This window comes from Camelina sativa, chromosome 4, assembly GCF_030686135.1.
Source record: "Camelina sativa cultivar CO46 ecotype springtype chromosome 4, ASM3068613v1".
NCBI classification, from domain to species: domain Eukaryota; kingdom Viridiplantae; phylum Streptophyta; class Magnoliopsida; order Brassicales; family Brassicaceae; genus Camelina; species Camelina sativa.
Window position 1 is genome coordinate 26016631 of NC_141883.1, and position 16588 is coordinate 26033218.

The 16588-nt window shown below is 37.0% G+C and overlaps 4 protein-coding genes across 10 annotated transcripts in view; 1 reads left to right on the plus strand and 3 right to left on the minus strand.

Annotated features, from left to right (window-relative positions):
- Positions 1 to 2612: 2612 nt before the first annotated feature.
- Positions 2613 to 5567, plus strand: LOC104781814 (protein DETOXIFICATION 41). Its single transcript, XM_010506577.3, has 8 exons — positions 2613 to 3405; positions 3714 to 4258; positions 4349 to 4435; positions 4516 to 4572; positions 4671 to 4909; positions 5023 to 5141; positions 5231 to 5317; positions 5391 to 5567. Exons 1-8 carry the CDS (start codon positions 3088 to 3090, stop codon positions 5460 to 5462), a joined length of 1524 nt encoding a protein of 507 aa, XP_010504879.2. The 5' UTR covers positions 2613 to 3087; the 3' UTR covers positions 5463 to 5567.
- LOC104781815 (pentatricopeptide repeat-containing protein At3g59040) lies at positions 5519 to 8581 on the minus strand. 4 transcript variants are annotated; one of them, XM_087511558.1, is made up of 7 exons: positions 8296 to 8528; positions 8115 to 8218; positions 7674 to 7989; positions 6821 to 7360; positions 6578 to 6702; positions 6362 to 6460; positions 5519 to 6294 (listed from the first exon to the last, which is right to left on the minus strand). In XM_087511558.1, the coding sequence occupies exons 3-7, from the start codon at positions 7917 to 7919 to the stop codon at positions 5682 to 5684; spliced, it is 1623 nt and encodes a 540-aa protein (XP_087367684.1). In that variant the 5' UTR covers positions 7920 to 7989; positions 8115 to 8218; positions 8296 to 8528; the 3' UTR covers positions 5519 to 5681. The 4 variants fall into 4 exon arrangements, with proteins under 4 accessions (XP_087367684.1, XP_010504882.1, XP_010504880.1 ...); XM_010506580.3 differs by having other exon boundaries at positions 8306 to 8442; XM_010506578.3 differs by lacking the exon at positions 8115 to 8218 and having other exon boundaries at positions 8296 to 8581.
- Positions 8582 to 8944: 363 nt separating this feature from the next.
- The window catches only part of LOC104781816 (polyamine oxidase 3), a 60806-nt gene continuing 53162 nt past the window's right edge, over positions 8945 to 16588 (minus strand). Inside the window, exons 2-11 of the mRNA XM_010506581.3 lie at positions 11310 to 11727; positions 11046 to 11161; positions 10849 to 10937; positions 10627 to 10740; positions 10452 to 10539; positions 10275 to 10360; positions 10075 to 10177; positions 9891 to 9988; positions 9381 to 9810; positions 8945 to 9295 (exon numbers count right to left, since the gene is read on the minus strand). Coding sequence (XP_010504883.1) covers positions 8996 to 9295; positions 9381 to 9810; positions 9891 to 9988; positions 10075 to 10177; positions 10275 to 10360; positions 10452 to 10539; positions 10627 to 10740; positions 10849 to 10937; positions 11046 to 11161; positions 11310 to 11349 — 1464 coding nt within the window. The 5' untranslated portion in view covers positions 11350 to 11727 and the 3' untranslated portion in view covers positions 8945 to 8995. The remainder of the gene's footprint in view (positions 9296 to 9380; positions 9811 to 9890; positions 9989 to 10074; positions 10178 to 10274; positions 10361 to 10451; positions 10540 to 10626; positions 10741 to 10848; positions 10938 to 11045; positions 11162 to 11309; positions 11728 to 16588) is intronic.
- On the minus strand, positions 12208 to 15020 carry LOC104781817 (transcription factor PIF5). 4 transcript variants are annotated; one of them, XM_087511568.1, is made up of 7 exons: positions 14582 to 14692; positions 14321 to 14329; positions 14133 to 14210; positions 13294 to 14026; positions 13085 to 13150; positions 12624 to 12980; positions 12208 to 12541 (listed from the first exon to the last, which is right to left on the minus strand). In XM_087511568.1, the coding sequence occupies exons 3-7, from the start codon at positions 14201 to 14203 to the stop codon at positions 12422 to 12424; spliced, it is 1347 nt and encodes a 448-aa protein (XP_087367694.1). In that variant the 5' UTR covers positions 14204 to 14210; positions 14321 to 14329; positions 14582 to 14692; the 3' UTR covers positions 12208 to 12421. The 4 variants fall into 4 exon arrangements, with proteins under 4 accessions (XP_087367694.1, XP_087367695.1, XP_087367692.1 ...); XM_087511569.1 differs by lacking the exons at positions 14321 to 14329; positions 14582 to 14692 and adding an exon at positions 14808 to 15020; XM_087511566.1 differs by lacking the exon at positions 14321 to 14329 and having other exon boundaries at positions 14505 to 15017.

Sequence of the window (16588 nt, forward strand, 5' to 3'; positions counted from 1 at the left end):
CTTTTATGGTCCACTTTTTTTGTTATAATCTTCTTTTTTCTCTTCTTCATCAGCTTCCTCACTTTCTTACACTGAATAATCATTCAAAATATGCAATTAATCATTCCGAGCAAACTCCAAAACTAAAATCATTGCCTCCTCTTTCTAGTAAGATTTTTGCAATTTATGAAGACCAGCAGAGCCAACACATGTACTTAATTATTGACTGATACTTTCACCCATATAAACATTTGTGATTGTCGTTGATCCTTCTTTTTTAAACTCCAAAATTAACTCAAACAACATCAAATCAATGTTTTGCAACGTCGATCCTTCTTCTTCAAACCCCAAAATAAATAAACCCGATAAAAAATATGATCGAATGGTATATCTCTGGTTATTATTTATATTAAAACATGTAGGGTTAATCGAATATATTTTTGTTAATATTCTTTTTTATTTGAAAAACAAGAAGATTAACAATAAGAATAAAAATGTAAGTTTCATATATTGTTTCTCAAGATTTTACATTTCTCTTTTTCTATATATTTTTTTTGTCCTTTTTATTAGTATCTTTATATAGAAAATATTTAAATTTAAAATTGTTAATTAATGAGACGTAAGAAAAAGTTAATTAGTGACATGTCAAATCCCGATTGATGTTTTAAATTCTAAATGAACAACTTTAGGAGTTTATAAGTCCTTTATTTAATATAGAATCGATAAACTTTAGTTTTACTTAAGCCCTTAATGTTTACTACAGCCTCATAGTTTTTAATTGTTAGGCCCAATTTAAAGTATAAGTTAATAGATTACTTCATCCAAATCATGGATCAAACTCTCTACTCGCTTGAGACAAGATTTGAATAATTCCAAAGGTATGAACAAATACATTTGGCTTTTTGTTTGATTTGAAAAAGCTGCAACACAAGTGATGATAGTTCGATGGCTCTTGTATCAATCTTGATGCTTCTTTCTCGTGGAAAGCACTCAGATGTTGTTGGTAATGATTTTTTTTTTCAACTAAAAGTTCTAAAAAAGCTTTACCAAAGAAGTTAATAGGCCTATTGAAGTGTTAGATTTTTAAAAAAGTATTAAAGATTGGTATAGAGTGTTGTTGATGATTTTTTTTTGTCATCTGTTAATATTGATAAATAAGGTGGAATACAAGGTGAAATACAAGCTAAAGCCGACAGAATACAAGATTTCCCCGGAGTCTAATGCCCAAAAGAGGAAAATAAAGCTGGCGGACGAGTAGAAATCTCCGGAAACATAAGTGAAACCAACAAAGAAATAAACTACAAAGCAAACAATTTTAACTTGGAAAGAGTGTTGTTGACAATTCCAATTTTGGTTTTTTTAAAGTTGAAGTTGATTAAGTCTTACCTTGGTTCGAGTAGGTCATAAGCAGGTCTGGCCCACAGCACAAGCAGGCAAAGCCCAGTCTTAGGATCAGATTTTTTTGTTTGAGTTCTTTTTTTTTTGTCGGCAATTTTTTGTACTTTTTTTTTGTTAACTGATGTTATTGATAAAGTTTGGAAGGATACAAGGTGGAATACAACATAAGCCGGCGGAAAACAAAGATATCCCCGGAGTCTAAAGCCCAAAAGAGGAAAACTAAGCCGGCGAACAAAAGAGAATTTCCCGGAAGCAAAAAGAGAAACCAATAGTAAAAACTACTAAGCAGAGAATTTAGACCCTAGAAGAAGGCGAACCCTTAGCTAAAGACAGAAGCAACAAGGCTAAACCCTTAAACAAATACTAGTCTAAGGAAGCAAGACAAGCTCTTCTCTTGAACCACAAGCAAGTGAGAAAAACTAAGGATGCTCATGGCCAATCCGAAGCTACCTTCAACCTCCTCCTATCCTCATGAGAGCCGATCTCTCAGAACCAGAACCAAAGATTTTTTTGGCAATTTTTTTGTACATGATTTCATATTTTTTTGTTTGAATTCTTTTAAAGCCACATAATGTAATGTGTTTTAAAAATATTACTCTAAAGTTCAAAAATCATTTTAACAATAGTATGATTTAACTAAGAGAATGTTTTTAATGCCACATATTTTAAATTTTTCTTTTGTTGTATACACATATTCTTTGTTTCTTTTTTTATTGCTTGTTTTTGTGTCATTTGATTTTGAAATTAATTAGAATTCTAATTTTTTTTTTTTCTCATAAGGGATCTTTATTAACTTTGCTTTCTCTCTCTAAATGATGCGAGAGAGAAGAGAGAGAAGCATTTTTTCTTGTGTTATGAATTCTAATTGTTTAAGAAAATATATATACATTTATTACAACAAATTATAAAAAGGTCCATATTTTTTTGGTTTCGGGCCACCAAATTTATTGGACCGGCCCTGATTAGGTACTGTTATTTATTATGAATTGACAGCCTTTTTTCCACGGGACCGGATGTACTATGTTATACACTCATATGCGTTACTCTTGTTATCTTATGCACATTACGTTTCAGTAATATTTGGTTTCTCGATTCGGTAACAGTACATTTTCTTTGTTCAGTGCCGTTTCAATCCAAAAATTTGGTTTGGTTTGGTTTGTTTTATTTTCCAGTTAAAAGTCAAAGCAAAGATTAAAAATAAAAACTATATATTTGATGTATCAAGATATAATTCTAAAACAATTCAGAGAAAAATAAAAACTGATATTTAATTGAATCCGGTTCATGTACTATGAATACTTGTATCGCCACTCAGTTAAGAGAAAAGTATGACTTAATATTGGTTCTATTTTTATTTAAGTTATGTTCGGATGTTCATATTCTTCTTTCTTTCATTTTTGTCTACAATTTCACATTTTGCTAACGTTTCGAAAACAAAGAAAATTACTGATCGGTAAATTCTCTAGTCTATTAACGATAACTAGAGAATGGTTGTTACGTTATTTTTTTTGTTAGAAAAACAATGGTTGTTGCACTATGAACTCAAATTCATCAAAATTAGACCAAAACCATCGATCAATCTAAGGTGAACGACCCTCGAAGCCTCCACATAACCAAAACAAACAGTCCTAAGATAACAAAAACAACAACACGAGAAAGGAAGACAAAAAAAGAAAAGAAAAGAAAATAAGAAGTTCTGATAAACAAACCATGAGCTCCACAGAGACAAACGAGCCGCTATTGAGACGGCTCCACTCTGATTCTCAGATTTATGAACGGTCTTCGCCGGAGATAGAGGAGTTTCTCCGTCTTCGTGGATCCACGGTGACGCCACGCTGGTGGCTAAGGCTAGCCGTGTGGGAGTCAAAGCTTCTATGGACGCTATCTGGAGCCTCTATAGTCGTCTCTGTGCTGAATTACATGCTCAGTTTTGTCACCGTCATGTTCACCGGCCATCTCGGTTCTCTTGAGCTCGCCGGTGCTTCCATCGCCACCGTCGGCATCCAAGGCCTTGCTTACGGTATCATGGTAATCAGATTTATTTCAGTCCGCATATATAACTCAGCACGGTTTAAAAACAAAGTTAAAAACACTAAAAGTCTAAAACAGAGTAAAGAACAGAAGCCGACTTAGTACAACGCATAATACTTTATATCAATCTGCATACCGTTTTATAATTCAGTATGAGTTTCATGATTTTATCAATTTTCAATCTGTGAATGATAACGAATTGTAAGGACGAATGAGAAGAGTAAGTAAGTAAGTTTTTCATATCTGTAATTTTTATGTATTGAACATTTTCAAAATTTAAACATTCTATTTACTAAATTGACTAGTTGGGAATGGCGAGCGCGGTCCAGACAGTGTGTGGCCAAGCGTACGGAGCGAGACAGTACTCGTCAATGGGAATAACCTGCCAACGAGCCATGGTCTTGCACCTTGCAGCTGCATTTCTTCTCACGTTCCTCTACTGGTACTCGGGTCCAATCCTAAAAGCAATGGGACAATCCGTAGCCATCGCGCACGAGGGTCAGGTCTTTGCGCGCGGGATGATTCCCCAGATTTACGCTTTTGCACTCGCTTGCCCGATGCAGAGGTTTCTCCAGGCTCAGAACATAGTAAACCCTTTGGCTTACATGTCCTTAGGAGTTTTCTTGCTCCACACGTTACTCACGTGGCTCGTGACCAACGTCCTTGATTTCGGCTTGCTTGGAGCGGCTCTGGTTCTGAGTTTCTCATGGTGGATGCTCGTGGCTGTTAACGGTCTCTATATCGTGATAAGCCCGAGTTGTAAGGATACTTGGACTGGGTTTTCAACTAGGGCTTTTAGAGGGATATGGCCTTACTTCAAGCTCACGGTAGCTTCGGCAGTCATGCTATGGTAAACAGAAAGCTGCTTTGATTTGACCTGTTAAGTCTCTTTCTAGTTTAAAATAAAGCTGATTCCAAATTTGAAATGAAAAATCTGCAGTTTGGAGATATGGTACAACCAAGGGCTAGTCATCATCTCCGGTTTACTCACCAATCCAACAATTGCTCTAGACGCGATTTCGATATGGTACGTTTTCCCAGTGAAATTAAATAACAATCAATATTCTTGAGTCATATCTTGATCCGCTTTTAAAAAAATTTCTGCAGCATGTATTACTTGAATTGGGATATGCAGTTCATGCTTGGTCTAAGTGCAGCAATCAGGTATGCTTCAGTCAATAAAATGCAAAACGACATGCAGTTCCTATTATTTAAACTATACACAGATGCAAAAACCGTGCCGTTTTTGTGCTTTTGACTAGTGTCCGAGTGAGCAACGAGCTAGGAGCGGGAAATCCACGAGTGGCTAAGTTATCAGTGGTGGTGGTCAACGTCACGACTGTTCTCATCAGCTTAGTTCTCTGTGTCATTTTGCTTGTGTTCCGCGTCGGCCTTAGCAAAGCCTTTACCAGCGACGCAGAGGTTATAGCAGCCGTCTCTGACCTCTTTCCACTCCTCACCGTTTCCATTTTCTTAAACGGAATCCAACCAATTCTCTCTGGTAAAAAAACACAAAACACACAAAATACACCTTTTTGTGAATAGCTTGTTTGATCTTTGGTCTTTGTGGATTGATTTTTTCTATTTTGTTGAATGGTGTAAAAAAAAAAAAAGGGGTTGCTATTGGAAGTGGGTGGCAAGCTGTGGTGGCTTATGTGAATCTTGTTACTTACTATATCATTGGTCTTCCTATTGGTTGTGTTCTTGGCTTCAAAACCAGTCTGGGAGTTGCTGTATAATCTCTCTCTTCTTCTCTTTCTTTCACTTCCTGTGTATTTACACATATATTGTTTCTTAAGATTTGGGAGATTTTTCTTTACAGGGGATCTGGTGGGGGATGATTGCAGGAGTCATACTTCAAACCCTAACTTTGATTGTTCTTACACTTAGAACTAACTGGACTTCCGAGGTAAAACAGTGACAACCCTCTCTTTCTCTCAGTGTAGTCCATAATTCTTACCTTTACTCTGCATCTGTTGCAGGTGGAAAATGCAGCTCATAGGGTTAAGACTTCGGCAACAGAGAATCAAGAGACGGCTAACGAAGGAGTTTGAGATCAATAGAGACTCTGTTTTTTTTTTCTCCTCCTTTGGTGGCAAGAGATACAATATGAAATAAGTACCCTTTTGATTCTTAAGTTATTTGAGGATTCAGAAACATATATCATTTCTTTAACTACAGACAAAACTAACGGACGAACTACTTAGTCCTCTTCTGCAAAATCTTAATCATGTGGCCTTAGATGATTACAAAAATAAAACTTTCTGTAGTTTTCATAACCCTACAAGTTCTTCCGTCTGTATGATATCATAACCCAAAGACCCTTCCTGTGCTTTATCGTACAACACAGATTCTCTTGCATCATCATCATCTCCTTCATCCTCATCCTCATCATCACTAGATTCACTACTTATATCTTCCTCCTCTTCCTCATCATCAGATTCATAAACTCTAGCAATAATGGTTGTTGTCTCATTTCTGAGACCAGTAAGTTCCTTAGCTTCCTCTAGCTCATCTTGAGTTGACGCTAATGATAAAAGCACATTCTTAGCTTTCTGATCAGGTGGTACCCCGCAACTCTCCATCTCTCTATACCAACCAATAGCGCTCCCGAAATCCTTGCACCTCCCAGACGCATCCATGATAGTTGTTAAGATGGTTTGATTCGCTTTGATGCCACTTAACCTCATTTTCTCATATACCTCCATCATCTTCTCAACATCATTCGCTTTTGCATACCCTTTTATCATTGTCCCGTAGGTGACTACATTCGGTTCAAATTTATCTACTTTTATCCTCTTGAAGAATTTCTCAGCACCCTCCATGTCAGAGGCATTCACATATGCTGATAACATAGTTGAGTAGGACCAGAGATCCGGGAAAATTCTGCGAGGGAAACATGTCAATTGCTTATCAATCTAAAACAAGCAAATATGATGGAAGTATTATTTACCTGTCCCGCCGCATGCTCTTAAAGACAGTCTTTGCTTGCTCCACCATCCCAGATATAGCAAATGCATCAAGCAAAATGTTATAAGCTTTATGTGTCGGCCTGAAAAAACGAGAAAAGACATATAACATATCCAAAAGAGAGGTGTACTTTGTAAACTCATCAGCTATAGCAGCAAAAAAATAGTTGTTGGAAGCCACCGAAAACCAAAAAACTGACCTTACACCAGCATCAAGCATCTCTTCAAAAACAGATAGAGCTTCTTCCTCTCTTCTCGCTCTTCCATATGCTTTGATAAGTAAAGCGTAACTTACAACGTCAGGTTGAATACCAGATCTTTGCATCTGAAAATTTGAGAATTCAGTTAAAAGGGTTAGATCACTACTATTACAGGCCATGGCATACCTTAATGGTGTTTCTAGTGTATACTAACTATTTAAAAGAAGGGATCATTCAGGTCACCTGGTCATAGATCTTAGAAACTTCTTTATAATTAGTTTCAAAAGACATAAGGCTGTTGTAAGTGACCGTAGACTGGGGAACTCCTTTCCCTGCCATGGAAGCAAATACTTTTCGAGCCTTATCATAGTTTCCAGCCTTCTTGTACATGTATATCATCATGTGATACATCTTTTGATCCGGCTTCAATGGGGATTTCTTCTCATCTAAAAGAGTCTCAAAAACCTCTTCAGCTTCTTTAAATTTGTTCCCCTCTACAAAAGTCTTAAGTATAATCTGATAAGTTACAGCAGAAGGCTCTGGGCCTGAAGTCTGCATCCTCCGAAATATCGCTTCAGCATTGTTGCATTTGCCTCCCCTCCCATAAGATTCCATGAGAGCGGTATAAGAAATCACGTTTGGACTCGAGCCCATTTTACTCAGTACGCTCAAAACCCTTTCAGCTCCGTTGAAGTTTCCTAGTTTCCCATAAGCTGTAATGAGCATCAAAAAATCCATTTCACTGAAGTTCCACCAGTTCTGGTATCTAAGCCATTCAAGAATCTGGATTACAAAAGAAACGAAGTAACCAAATATCAGATAAATCCCGACAACTTTCTAAACTTCAAAACTAAGAGCTTGCAATAGTCAATACTCAATAGTCTTAACATTGCTGAGAGTAAACACAGTTTTTGTCACAACAAACACATCTATTTTGGCAGCATCAATAGTGAAAATCCTCAATACCAGATTAAGATGACTCATCTAATATATTCTCCATCAAGATTCAAGACTAACTTCATGAACTTGGTTCAGCCAATTTTGAAAAGCAAAAACGAAAAACATAAAAGGGAGTCAAATTCATTAGTGTCCATACCTCACTGACAAGGTTCCATTTCTTAAGCTGCTTAAATCTAACCAAAGTACCCAAAACAAGATCCCTGGGAAGACCTTGGTCACCGTCAGTTCTGTATTGCCTAAGAACAGGAACTGCAGAACCCGTCGATTCAATCTCTAGCATTAGCCCTCTCCATCTCTTCTGATCCGTCTCATCAGCTGCATCTTTGAAAACTTCCATCTTCCTCCTCTTTTGCAGAAACTTCCTTGGGGCCAGCATTCCCATACAAACAACTCTGAATCGGTTTTGGATTTTAACACCAACATTGATTCTATTGTTCTGTAGGTTCCTCTGACTGACACAAACATAAACACAGAGACGAATTTGTAAAAATTAAATTAAAAACCAAAACTGTTAATAGCTTTAAAAGAAAAGAACATAAACCCTAACAGTCACTACCCCACACAGCTTAAAGCTTACCCAATCGATTGAACTCGACGAAACCCACCATAAAAATTTGGAACAGGCAGTCCCTTCTTTACATAGAATTATCCTAACCCGCCAATGGAAACGAAGGAAAATTTCTAGAACAAAAGCAATTCTAAACTGAGAAACTGGTTTTGAAAAGGTAAAGAAGCGAATAGGAAAGAGAAAAGGAAACCTGTGATTACTTGATGGAACTGAGATAAACGGCTTGAAAATTACAGTCTGTGACATTTATAAAGTTCGTAGCTTCTCCACTCTGTCGTTGCGCAGCAGCCAAGACGAAGAAGAACAAGAAGAACGCTACTCTTATCTTTAAAAAGTTAAAACTTCAAAGTGGATATTTTTTTTTAATTAATAAACTTTTTTTTTACTCAAATTTAAATTCAATTGAAAGAAATTAAGATACCCCTAAAAAATGGAGGCAGGCTTTTATGACTCTCGAGTTTACGACATCGTTTAACAAGCTATTGGTTCAAAACTCTCGTCTCGTCTCAAATTGAGTAAGGTTTATTATGTAGTGATGATGTATGAAAATGTGATGTAAAAATTAGAAATAAAGATGAAAGTAAAAGTTTGATTTTTTAGTTGCAATAAAGAAAAAAAATTCCTTACTTAAAGATTGATTGCGCTTGGTATAGTAGTTCTTGGATCAGATGGATTACAGAGTTAATCAACAACATTGCACAGTTTTGACTTGGAGGACTAATCATCTGAATCAGGTTTTTTTTAAGTAAAAAGAATGGTATTCATACGCTCAAGAGTTAAATCTCATAAGCTTTTTTTTTTTTTTTTTTTTTCAGTTTTATCACATGAAATCAAATCAGTTCTAACAAAGGTCCCATATGGAAACTATAAATCAAAACCCGAGTTTTAAATTACATACGAGAGATTAGAAGAGGGACAGAGGTAGGAGCTTCCTCTTCAATCTCATGTTCAAGCTCTCCATAGCGCTCGAGCACACGCATCCTGCAGTCTTCAGCAGCCAGCAATCCGGTTGAATAAGCACCGTGCACTGATCCCGGGTAGCTCGTGCTAGTGGCTTCACCAGCAAAGAATAGGTTATCCAATGGAACTCTCAGCCTCTCATAGAGGTCGTGAGGTTTGTTCACCATGTCATAGCTATATGATCCTAATGAATTGATGTCTGATCCCCACCTTGATACCAAATAATGTATCTGCCAACAACAACAAAACCAACCATTAAAGCTTTGTACACTGGCAAAAAGATACAGGTATAAGAAAGATAGGTTAGAGCTGTACCGGTGAAGATGCATCTGGAAGAATTTTCTGGAGTTGCGAAAAGGCAAAATTTGCAGCTGATTCATCAGATTTTTTCTCTATATCTCTAGCAAGCTGACCAGCCGGCATGTAAACAAGGACAGGATGGCTAGTTGCTTTATGCAGGTTCAAGAAATAACTGCATCCGTAGGAAGTTTCTGCAACCACTCCTAGAAACTCTACGTTTGGCCAAAATACGTTGTCAAAGTGCAATATGATCTTGTTCTCGATTCCTACACCGAGATCGTTGATAGCTTCTTGTTTCCACTGTGGAAGCTTCGGGTCAAATGTTATCGTTCCTGACTTTAGGACTCCGAGAGGAAGAGCAATGACTGCAGCATCCGCAACAAAGGTGTCTCCTTTCTCTGTAGTCACCTTAACTCCACTGTGGCGCCTTACAATCTTGGTAACCCTGACAAAACAAAAGGCCAATAAGATTCAGCTGCAGATCTAGAAAAAAAGGTGGAAACTCCTTTGACAAACAAATTTTACCTGTGGCTTAGACGTATATCAAGACCTTTAGAGAGAGTGTTGATAACAGGGCGATACCCTCTAACCATAAGACCATGTCCACCGGGCAACAATTCTTCCTGCGAATGTTTTAATTGAAACATCAAGAAGCCAGAACATATGTCAAGCACTGAACCGAGAACAACTGGGAAATTCAGTTACTAACCTGGTCCCAACACTTTGCCGAGATGGTTTCAGCATCAGCAGCAAACCATCCTTCCATGCGGCACAAGTACCACTGAAGCACATTATGGGCAATCCCCTCCAACCTGGAAGCGAAAAAACTAACTGAGAATGCAACAAATATAAAAGCGGACAAAAACAAAAAAAAACAAATGATTGAGTTGAGACAATATGTTTCCATACCTCAATTCAGGGTTCCTCTTGAATACAATAGAAAAGGCTTGAGCAATTGACATGTCTTCATCCTGCTCATCCCTGACTTTACAAATCTGCAATTGTGAAACAACTATCTAGTTAATAAAAAATACGCAACGTCTAGAAACACAATTACAAGAAAATTTGAAGACCAAGTACACACACCTGTTCCAGAATGTGCTCAAATTTTTCGCCAACTTGTGTTACCAACTCTTGAGGGACTTGGTTACCAGCCTTATCGAATAGAGCATAGCTGCAGAAAACAGAATTGTACATTTAGAATATCCAAAAAGAGAGAAGATATGTTAAGATGTACATTTAGAATATCCAAAACACACACCTTTCAAGATCGTGATCATACAAAACTGAATTGTCACCACTAGTGCGATAAAGGGGTAATCCTAATCTACCAATAACTGCAGCCAAAGGGTTCTCTTTACAAACACCATGCAACCTGTCACAAAAACGATGTTGCTTACTAGCATCAATGAAAAAAAAGATCCAAACATGAATCAATGAGAAAACAAGGGTAAGAGAGAGAGAGAGAGAGCCATGAAATTACCAAGATGCACCCAGATCAACAGGAAAACCGAAAGAGTAATCAGTGTGAACTCGTCCACCAATTCTATCACGAGACTCCAATAGCACAACCTGAAAAATAAAGGAAAGAAGACACAAGAGTAAATAAGACCCTGAAACATACTTATATGACTTCATCTAAACAACATTGTAGAGTAACCTATGAGATTGCAGACAGACCTGAAAGGAAGCATCTTGAAGAGTGCGAGCAGCTGAAATCCCAGCCATACCACCTCCAATCACTATCACTGAAGGTGAACTCTTCTTCATCTTCTCTTCGGTTGAGACACAAACAGCTGATGAAACACAAACAACATTCGAAACAGTTCAAACCCATTAAATAATAATACTTGCAAGAGAACCTAAATTCATTGTCACACACAATGATTAAGATTTCACAACGAGGAAGGAAAAAAAACAATCATACAAAGTAAAAGGTAATACCTTTACGCAGCTGACGATTAGTTTTGCCTCCAGACTCCATGATTCAACAAGTAATTAATTACTCTCTCGAGATAATTCAAAAATTACTAACACTATTGTAATTGAGAGACAAAGGATCTAACGATTTCTGCTCAAAAAGAAGGAGCGAAATCGGCAATTGAGGAGAAAAACTAAGAATTGAGATGAGAAGACTCGTATTATTATTACTCAAGTAATTTGAAATCGGAGATGTAAAACCTAGTTTTCTATACAATTTCATGCGGTTTTGCCCTTTTTATCTTTTACGATTTTCTGCAAAAATATTTAAGATCAGATTCGAGTTCTCCCAAACAATGAATGAGCCAAAATCAAAAGAAAAATATCTCAGACCGATCGAGAGAGAGAGAGAGGCCAAGGACAAGGAGAGTCGCAGCTTTTTCTATTATTGATAAATAAATCGTGTTGGTTTGAGACTGCTGAGCTGTAGGATTTTGATTGGTTGATTTATTTATTTAATATTTTATACGTTTTTGTTTTCTACTTTGCTTTTGGAAACCTACGCGCTTGTGTGTTTCGTCTGGAGAAACTCGCCCTTGATATACGACACGTGTTATTAGTGAATCGTTAATTTGGTTTCACCGTCCTAATAACTTGGGAAACTATAAATTGAGTGCTAATAGTTGAAGGTATGGTGGTTGAGTAAATCACGTTAGCGTTTTCCGTTTTTTCTTTATAATCGCGTGTACGTTAGATGAGCATAAATAAGGGCTAAATGAGGCCAGACAAAAAGCCCATGAGACTGTCAATTCAGGCCCATCTATGCCTTTTGTACCTGTTTTTCTGAATGCTCTTCTTGATCATAGCATATTAATATGTTTAAAAAAGATTGATGCAAATTTCTGAACAAAATATATGTATGTTTGTTCTTATTTCTCAACATTTGATTGATTGATATATATTATTGAACTGTTTAAATAAGTTATACATAAGTATTGATGACGCTACCTTATTGGATCTATATATAATACATTTGTTTTAAAGTTTTTTTCATCCCGACCAAAAATAAATAAAAATGGGATATATGCCGTAAGAATAATAATAATCTCGGATAAAATAAATATTATTACGCCACGTCAGCCTATTTTACCCATACGAAGACTGTCGGTGGAAGCCGGTGCCGACAGTTGACTTTGCGGTCCCGCCGGAGACCCAAATCTCATCATGTCCGTTGGCTGTTGTTGTTGTTGCACTGCCTGCATTTAATTTTTAAACATGACACGTCAGATATTAAAATATTTATCGCTCCTCGAAAACGATGCCGTTTTTGCAACTGACCTGATTCGCCGCCGGCGGCATCTGAGGGAACCCGCCCATGTACCTAGCGAGCTGCTCCGATAGGATTTGGTTCTGTGCTTGGAGCTGGAGTTGAACCGGGTTTTGACATACTAAACCGGGATGGTTCTGCGGAGCTGACCGGTTCATAACCGGGAATTGAGGCAATTGCATTTGACTCTGCATAGCCATCTGATTAATGTACGGTGATGATTGTACGCCGGGAAACATCATCGGAGTCGTTGCTGCTGCTGCTGCCGCCGCCGCCGCCATTCCACTTCCCATCCACATCACTTGGAGTTGCATTTGAAGTGATTTCAAGTAATCAATCGCTTCATCCAATATCGAAGCTTTATCTGTCTACACACACCCAAATACAAAAACAACAACACATACCATTAATCAATCTAGCTAGCTCCATCATTACCATTATTTCTATGAGTCTTTTTTTTTTATCAACTTACTTTACTGCAATGAGGTATGAGTTCTTGAAGAGCTTTCATTCTTTCGTTGATTCGATCTCTCCTCCTCTATAATAAGCGATCATCAAGTTCAGAAATATATATCTAGCAGAATCTTAAAACTGAATTGTTGCTTAATACAACATTAATTTATGTGTGTAAATGTAAAACTCAACGAGATATAAAGAAAGAAGTACGTATATATAACATACCCTTTCTGAGAGATTATGAACTTCGGCTGCACGGCTTCTTCGTGTAGATCCAGACCGTTGGCTCGATTTGTTTCCTGTGACTTGAATATCATCGGTCGAGGTCAAAGGTACATCTGACTGAGAGACAGATTCCTGATCCGTGTCCATTACATGTTTTCTTTTACGGTCAATGGTAACGCTTCTTCCACTAACGGTTTCTTTGTTGTTCCTTCCGTAGCTGCAACCGGACGAGCCACCGGACGAAGTATCGAGTCTTTCTTCGACGTTCTTGCTTCCATCAGTTATAGATACCGGAAGTGTAATCACTTGATGATCATTCGTAGACTGGTTGCTACCACAATGGCTCGGCCCGACGGTTATAACAGAGGACCTAAACTTGGGAGGAGCCATGGCCTGAGCCTCGTTCTTAACTGTCTCTTCGACCGACCGTGGCTTCTCTGGACTGCCGAGGTGATTGACTGTAGAGAAGAGATGAGAGGAGAACTCAGATTCGAAGGGGTCTACGACGTCATCGGGAGGGTATTGGATCCAGGAGACGGTTTCTTGATCATCAAGAAGAGCGTTGTTATTAGGCTTTGGTACTATTTCTTGGTCGTCAAGAAAAATGTTGCAAGGTTTTCTTAGGGTGTCTTGTTTGTGGGATTGGAGTTGGACTGATGGTTCTCTGCGAGCTTGGCTCTGCAAAACTACTTGGCCATCTCTCCACAATAGCTCCTCTAGTTCATCTTCTGGTCTGTACCAAAATATGAACAAACACATATACTATTATACTGATTGTAACTAATTAAAAAGTGAAGTTGGTAATTATAAAATAATTGACTTCTGAATATTTTATATACCTGATTGATCTTTTATTAGTGGACATGTGAAAATTATCTTCAAAATTCCAATCAGCAAACACTTGTTCCATGTCTGATCTGTAAAAGACACCCAAATAAGAATATATTACTTTTTTCTTAAGTGAATAAGAAATTATTTGATTTATGTTTAGTACTACTATATAATGATTAACAACAGGAGCTTTTACATGAGGAACAAAAAGGGATGATGAAAGCAATCAACTTATGGAAATCCCAACAACAGTATAATCATTAGAAAATAATTAAAACGAAACAACCCACTCTCCAGCAATCAAGGAGGGAATGATTAAATAAGGCAACTAATTCTATATATAGTAAACTCTTTGAACCAAAAGCCTTAAAAGAAATTACCAGATTTAGAAGCCTCTGAATGAAAAGAAGATTTAGCGAGATTATACGTGACAGAATCGAGCTAGATAGGAGAGAAAAAAAAGGGAAAGAAGAACAAAAGATTCTCTCTCCTTACACAAACCTTATGGGGGTGTGTTTTTTTTTCTCTCTATAGAAAAGGAAATTGTACAGAAACTGAGAGAAGAAAGTTAGAAACAGAACAGAGAACACAAAGAAAGAGAAAGAAGAAAGAGAGGCTGAGGTTCTTTGCCAGGTTCAGACAGAAAGCGACAAGAGGGTAGAGGGAAGCAGCAGAGAGATTACACAGGGGAGGAGCGAGAGGAGATAATGATTCGGTGGGGGCAAATGGTGCTGAAACTGATCAGGATGATCAACACGTGTCGAATTGTCAGACAACTAGTTAAGAGTTAGTTGGACCCCACCATCTTGTCCTGTGATGAAGGGTGAGAGTAAGAGAGAGATCTATTGCTCGATTTCTAGAGGTGGTTTCTGATCTGTACCTTATCTGCAAATAACACTCTCTTTTAATTTGATGAGTCTTCTTGACCAATGATTAAGGGTGTTTTTTGTCAAATCACACGCCCTCCTACTTATCATATGTTTCTTTCAATCCAATAGTATCTATCTTATCATAAGTAAACAAATTGAACTTCTCTATTTTTCTACGATGCTTTTGATGAGTTTATCATCTACTACTGTATGTATATTATGAATAGTATAAGAAAGGGGTTTTACATAATTTTATCTGAATGCAATTTTTGTTTTTGTCAGAGTCTAATTCAAAACCTATCGGAAATTTATCCCGATGAATCATTCCCCGGCAAATTTCCACAATGCATTTATTTCACATGTTGACTTGTATACTAAAAGCTATACGTACGATCGTAAGTTTTTGTGTTATACATACGATTCTTTAGTTGACATTATTATTAATTTGGTTGGATTTTTTTTTTTTTTTTTGATCAACTGGAGATATATTTACCAAGAGTAGTTTGTTACAATACGTTCAGTCATAAGATAAAGAAACTTATGCATCTGAACCCTACAAAGATTAAACTTATAACTAAGCCACTTTTGAACATCAACGGGATTTTACCAAAAAATGCAGCTCCTAATATTGAGCCGAAACCACCAAAACATCAAAAACACCTGATTTGGTTGGAATTTAAAACCCTACAAAGATTAAATTTGGTTGGAATTTAAAACACCTGATTTCACTATAAAGCACTAAAACACCTTCTTTTTAGCAAACTAGTTACAAAGTTTTGGATAATAATCACAATTTTTAACCTAAATACATAATAGAGACGTCGTCGTAATGCTAATATGTGGACCGTTGTGACTCGTTGTCATGGACCACAAACAATGGTCCACCAAAATTTTGCTTACATTGATTTCCGAATCCTTACCACAATTTTTTTCTTTTTTTTTTTAATTACTAGACCAATTTTGAACCCTTATCACATCAGTCTTATCGTTTAATGTCCATAAACCCCTACCGATCTAAGGATAAACAACATAATATGATTGATAAGGTATTGAAAATATTACATTGCAACTTACAAGTCGACATGTATAGTGGGCGCGCGCATTGTGAACAAAGCATCCACCACCGAAAGAAGACATGTTCCTTAAAAGTTTATGGCCCTCATTTGCTTTTCCCACGAAAGAGACGAGTTTGTAATAGCGCGTCCATTCAAAGCTATAGAAAGCCATAAGCTAAGTAAACAATAAGTTTTGTTTCTAGCCATATGTAGTCTATTGCAAACACATGATACTTATAAATATGACTATAGTTTAGTGAAAAGAATTGAATAATAATATAACGTACACTTGGTCGAAATCTTTATTTTGTATGCGTTTCTTTTGATAATTATCTTGCATGCAAGTTGTGAGTTGGATGAACTAACTGATAAATATATTATTTCGTCGTGGACGATATACGTAGTTATCCGAATCAAGCAAAGATGAACACGGTTATCACTACCGGTTCTAACCATATAATTCATAAAACCCCAAAATCCATACCATGAATTTGTTTTCTAATTAAAATTTTGAATTTGACTCAAATTGTGTCGCTGTAT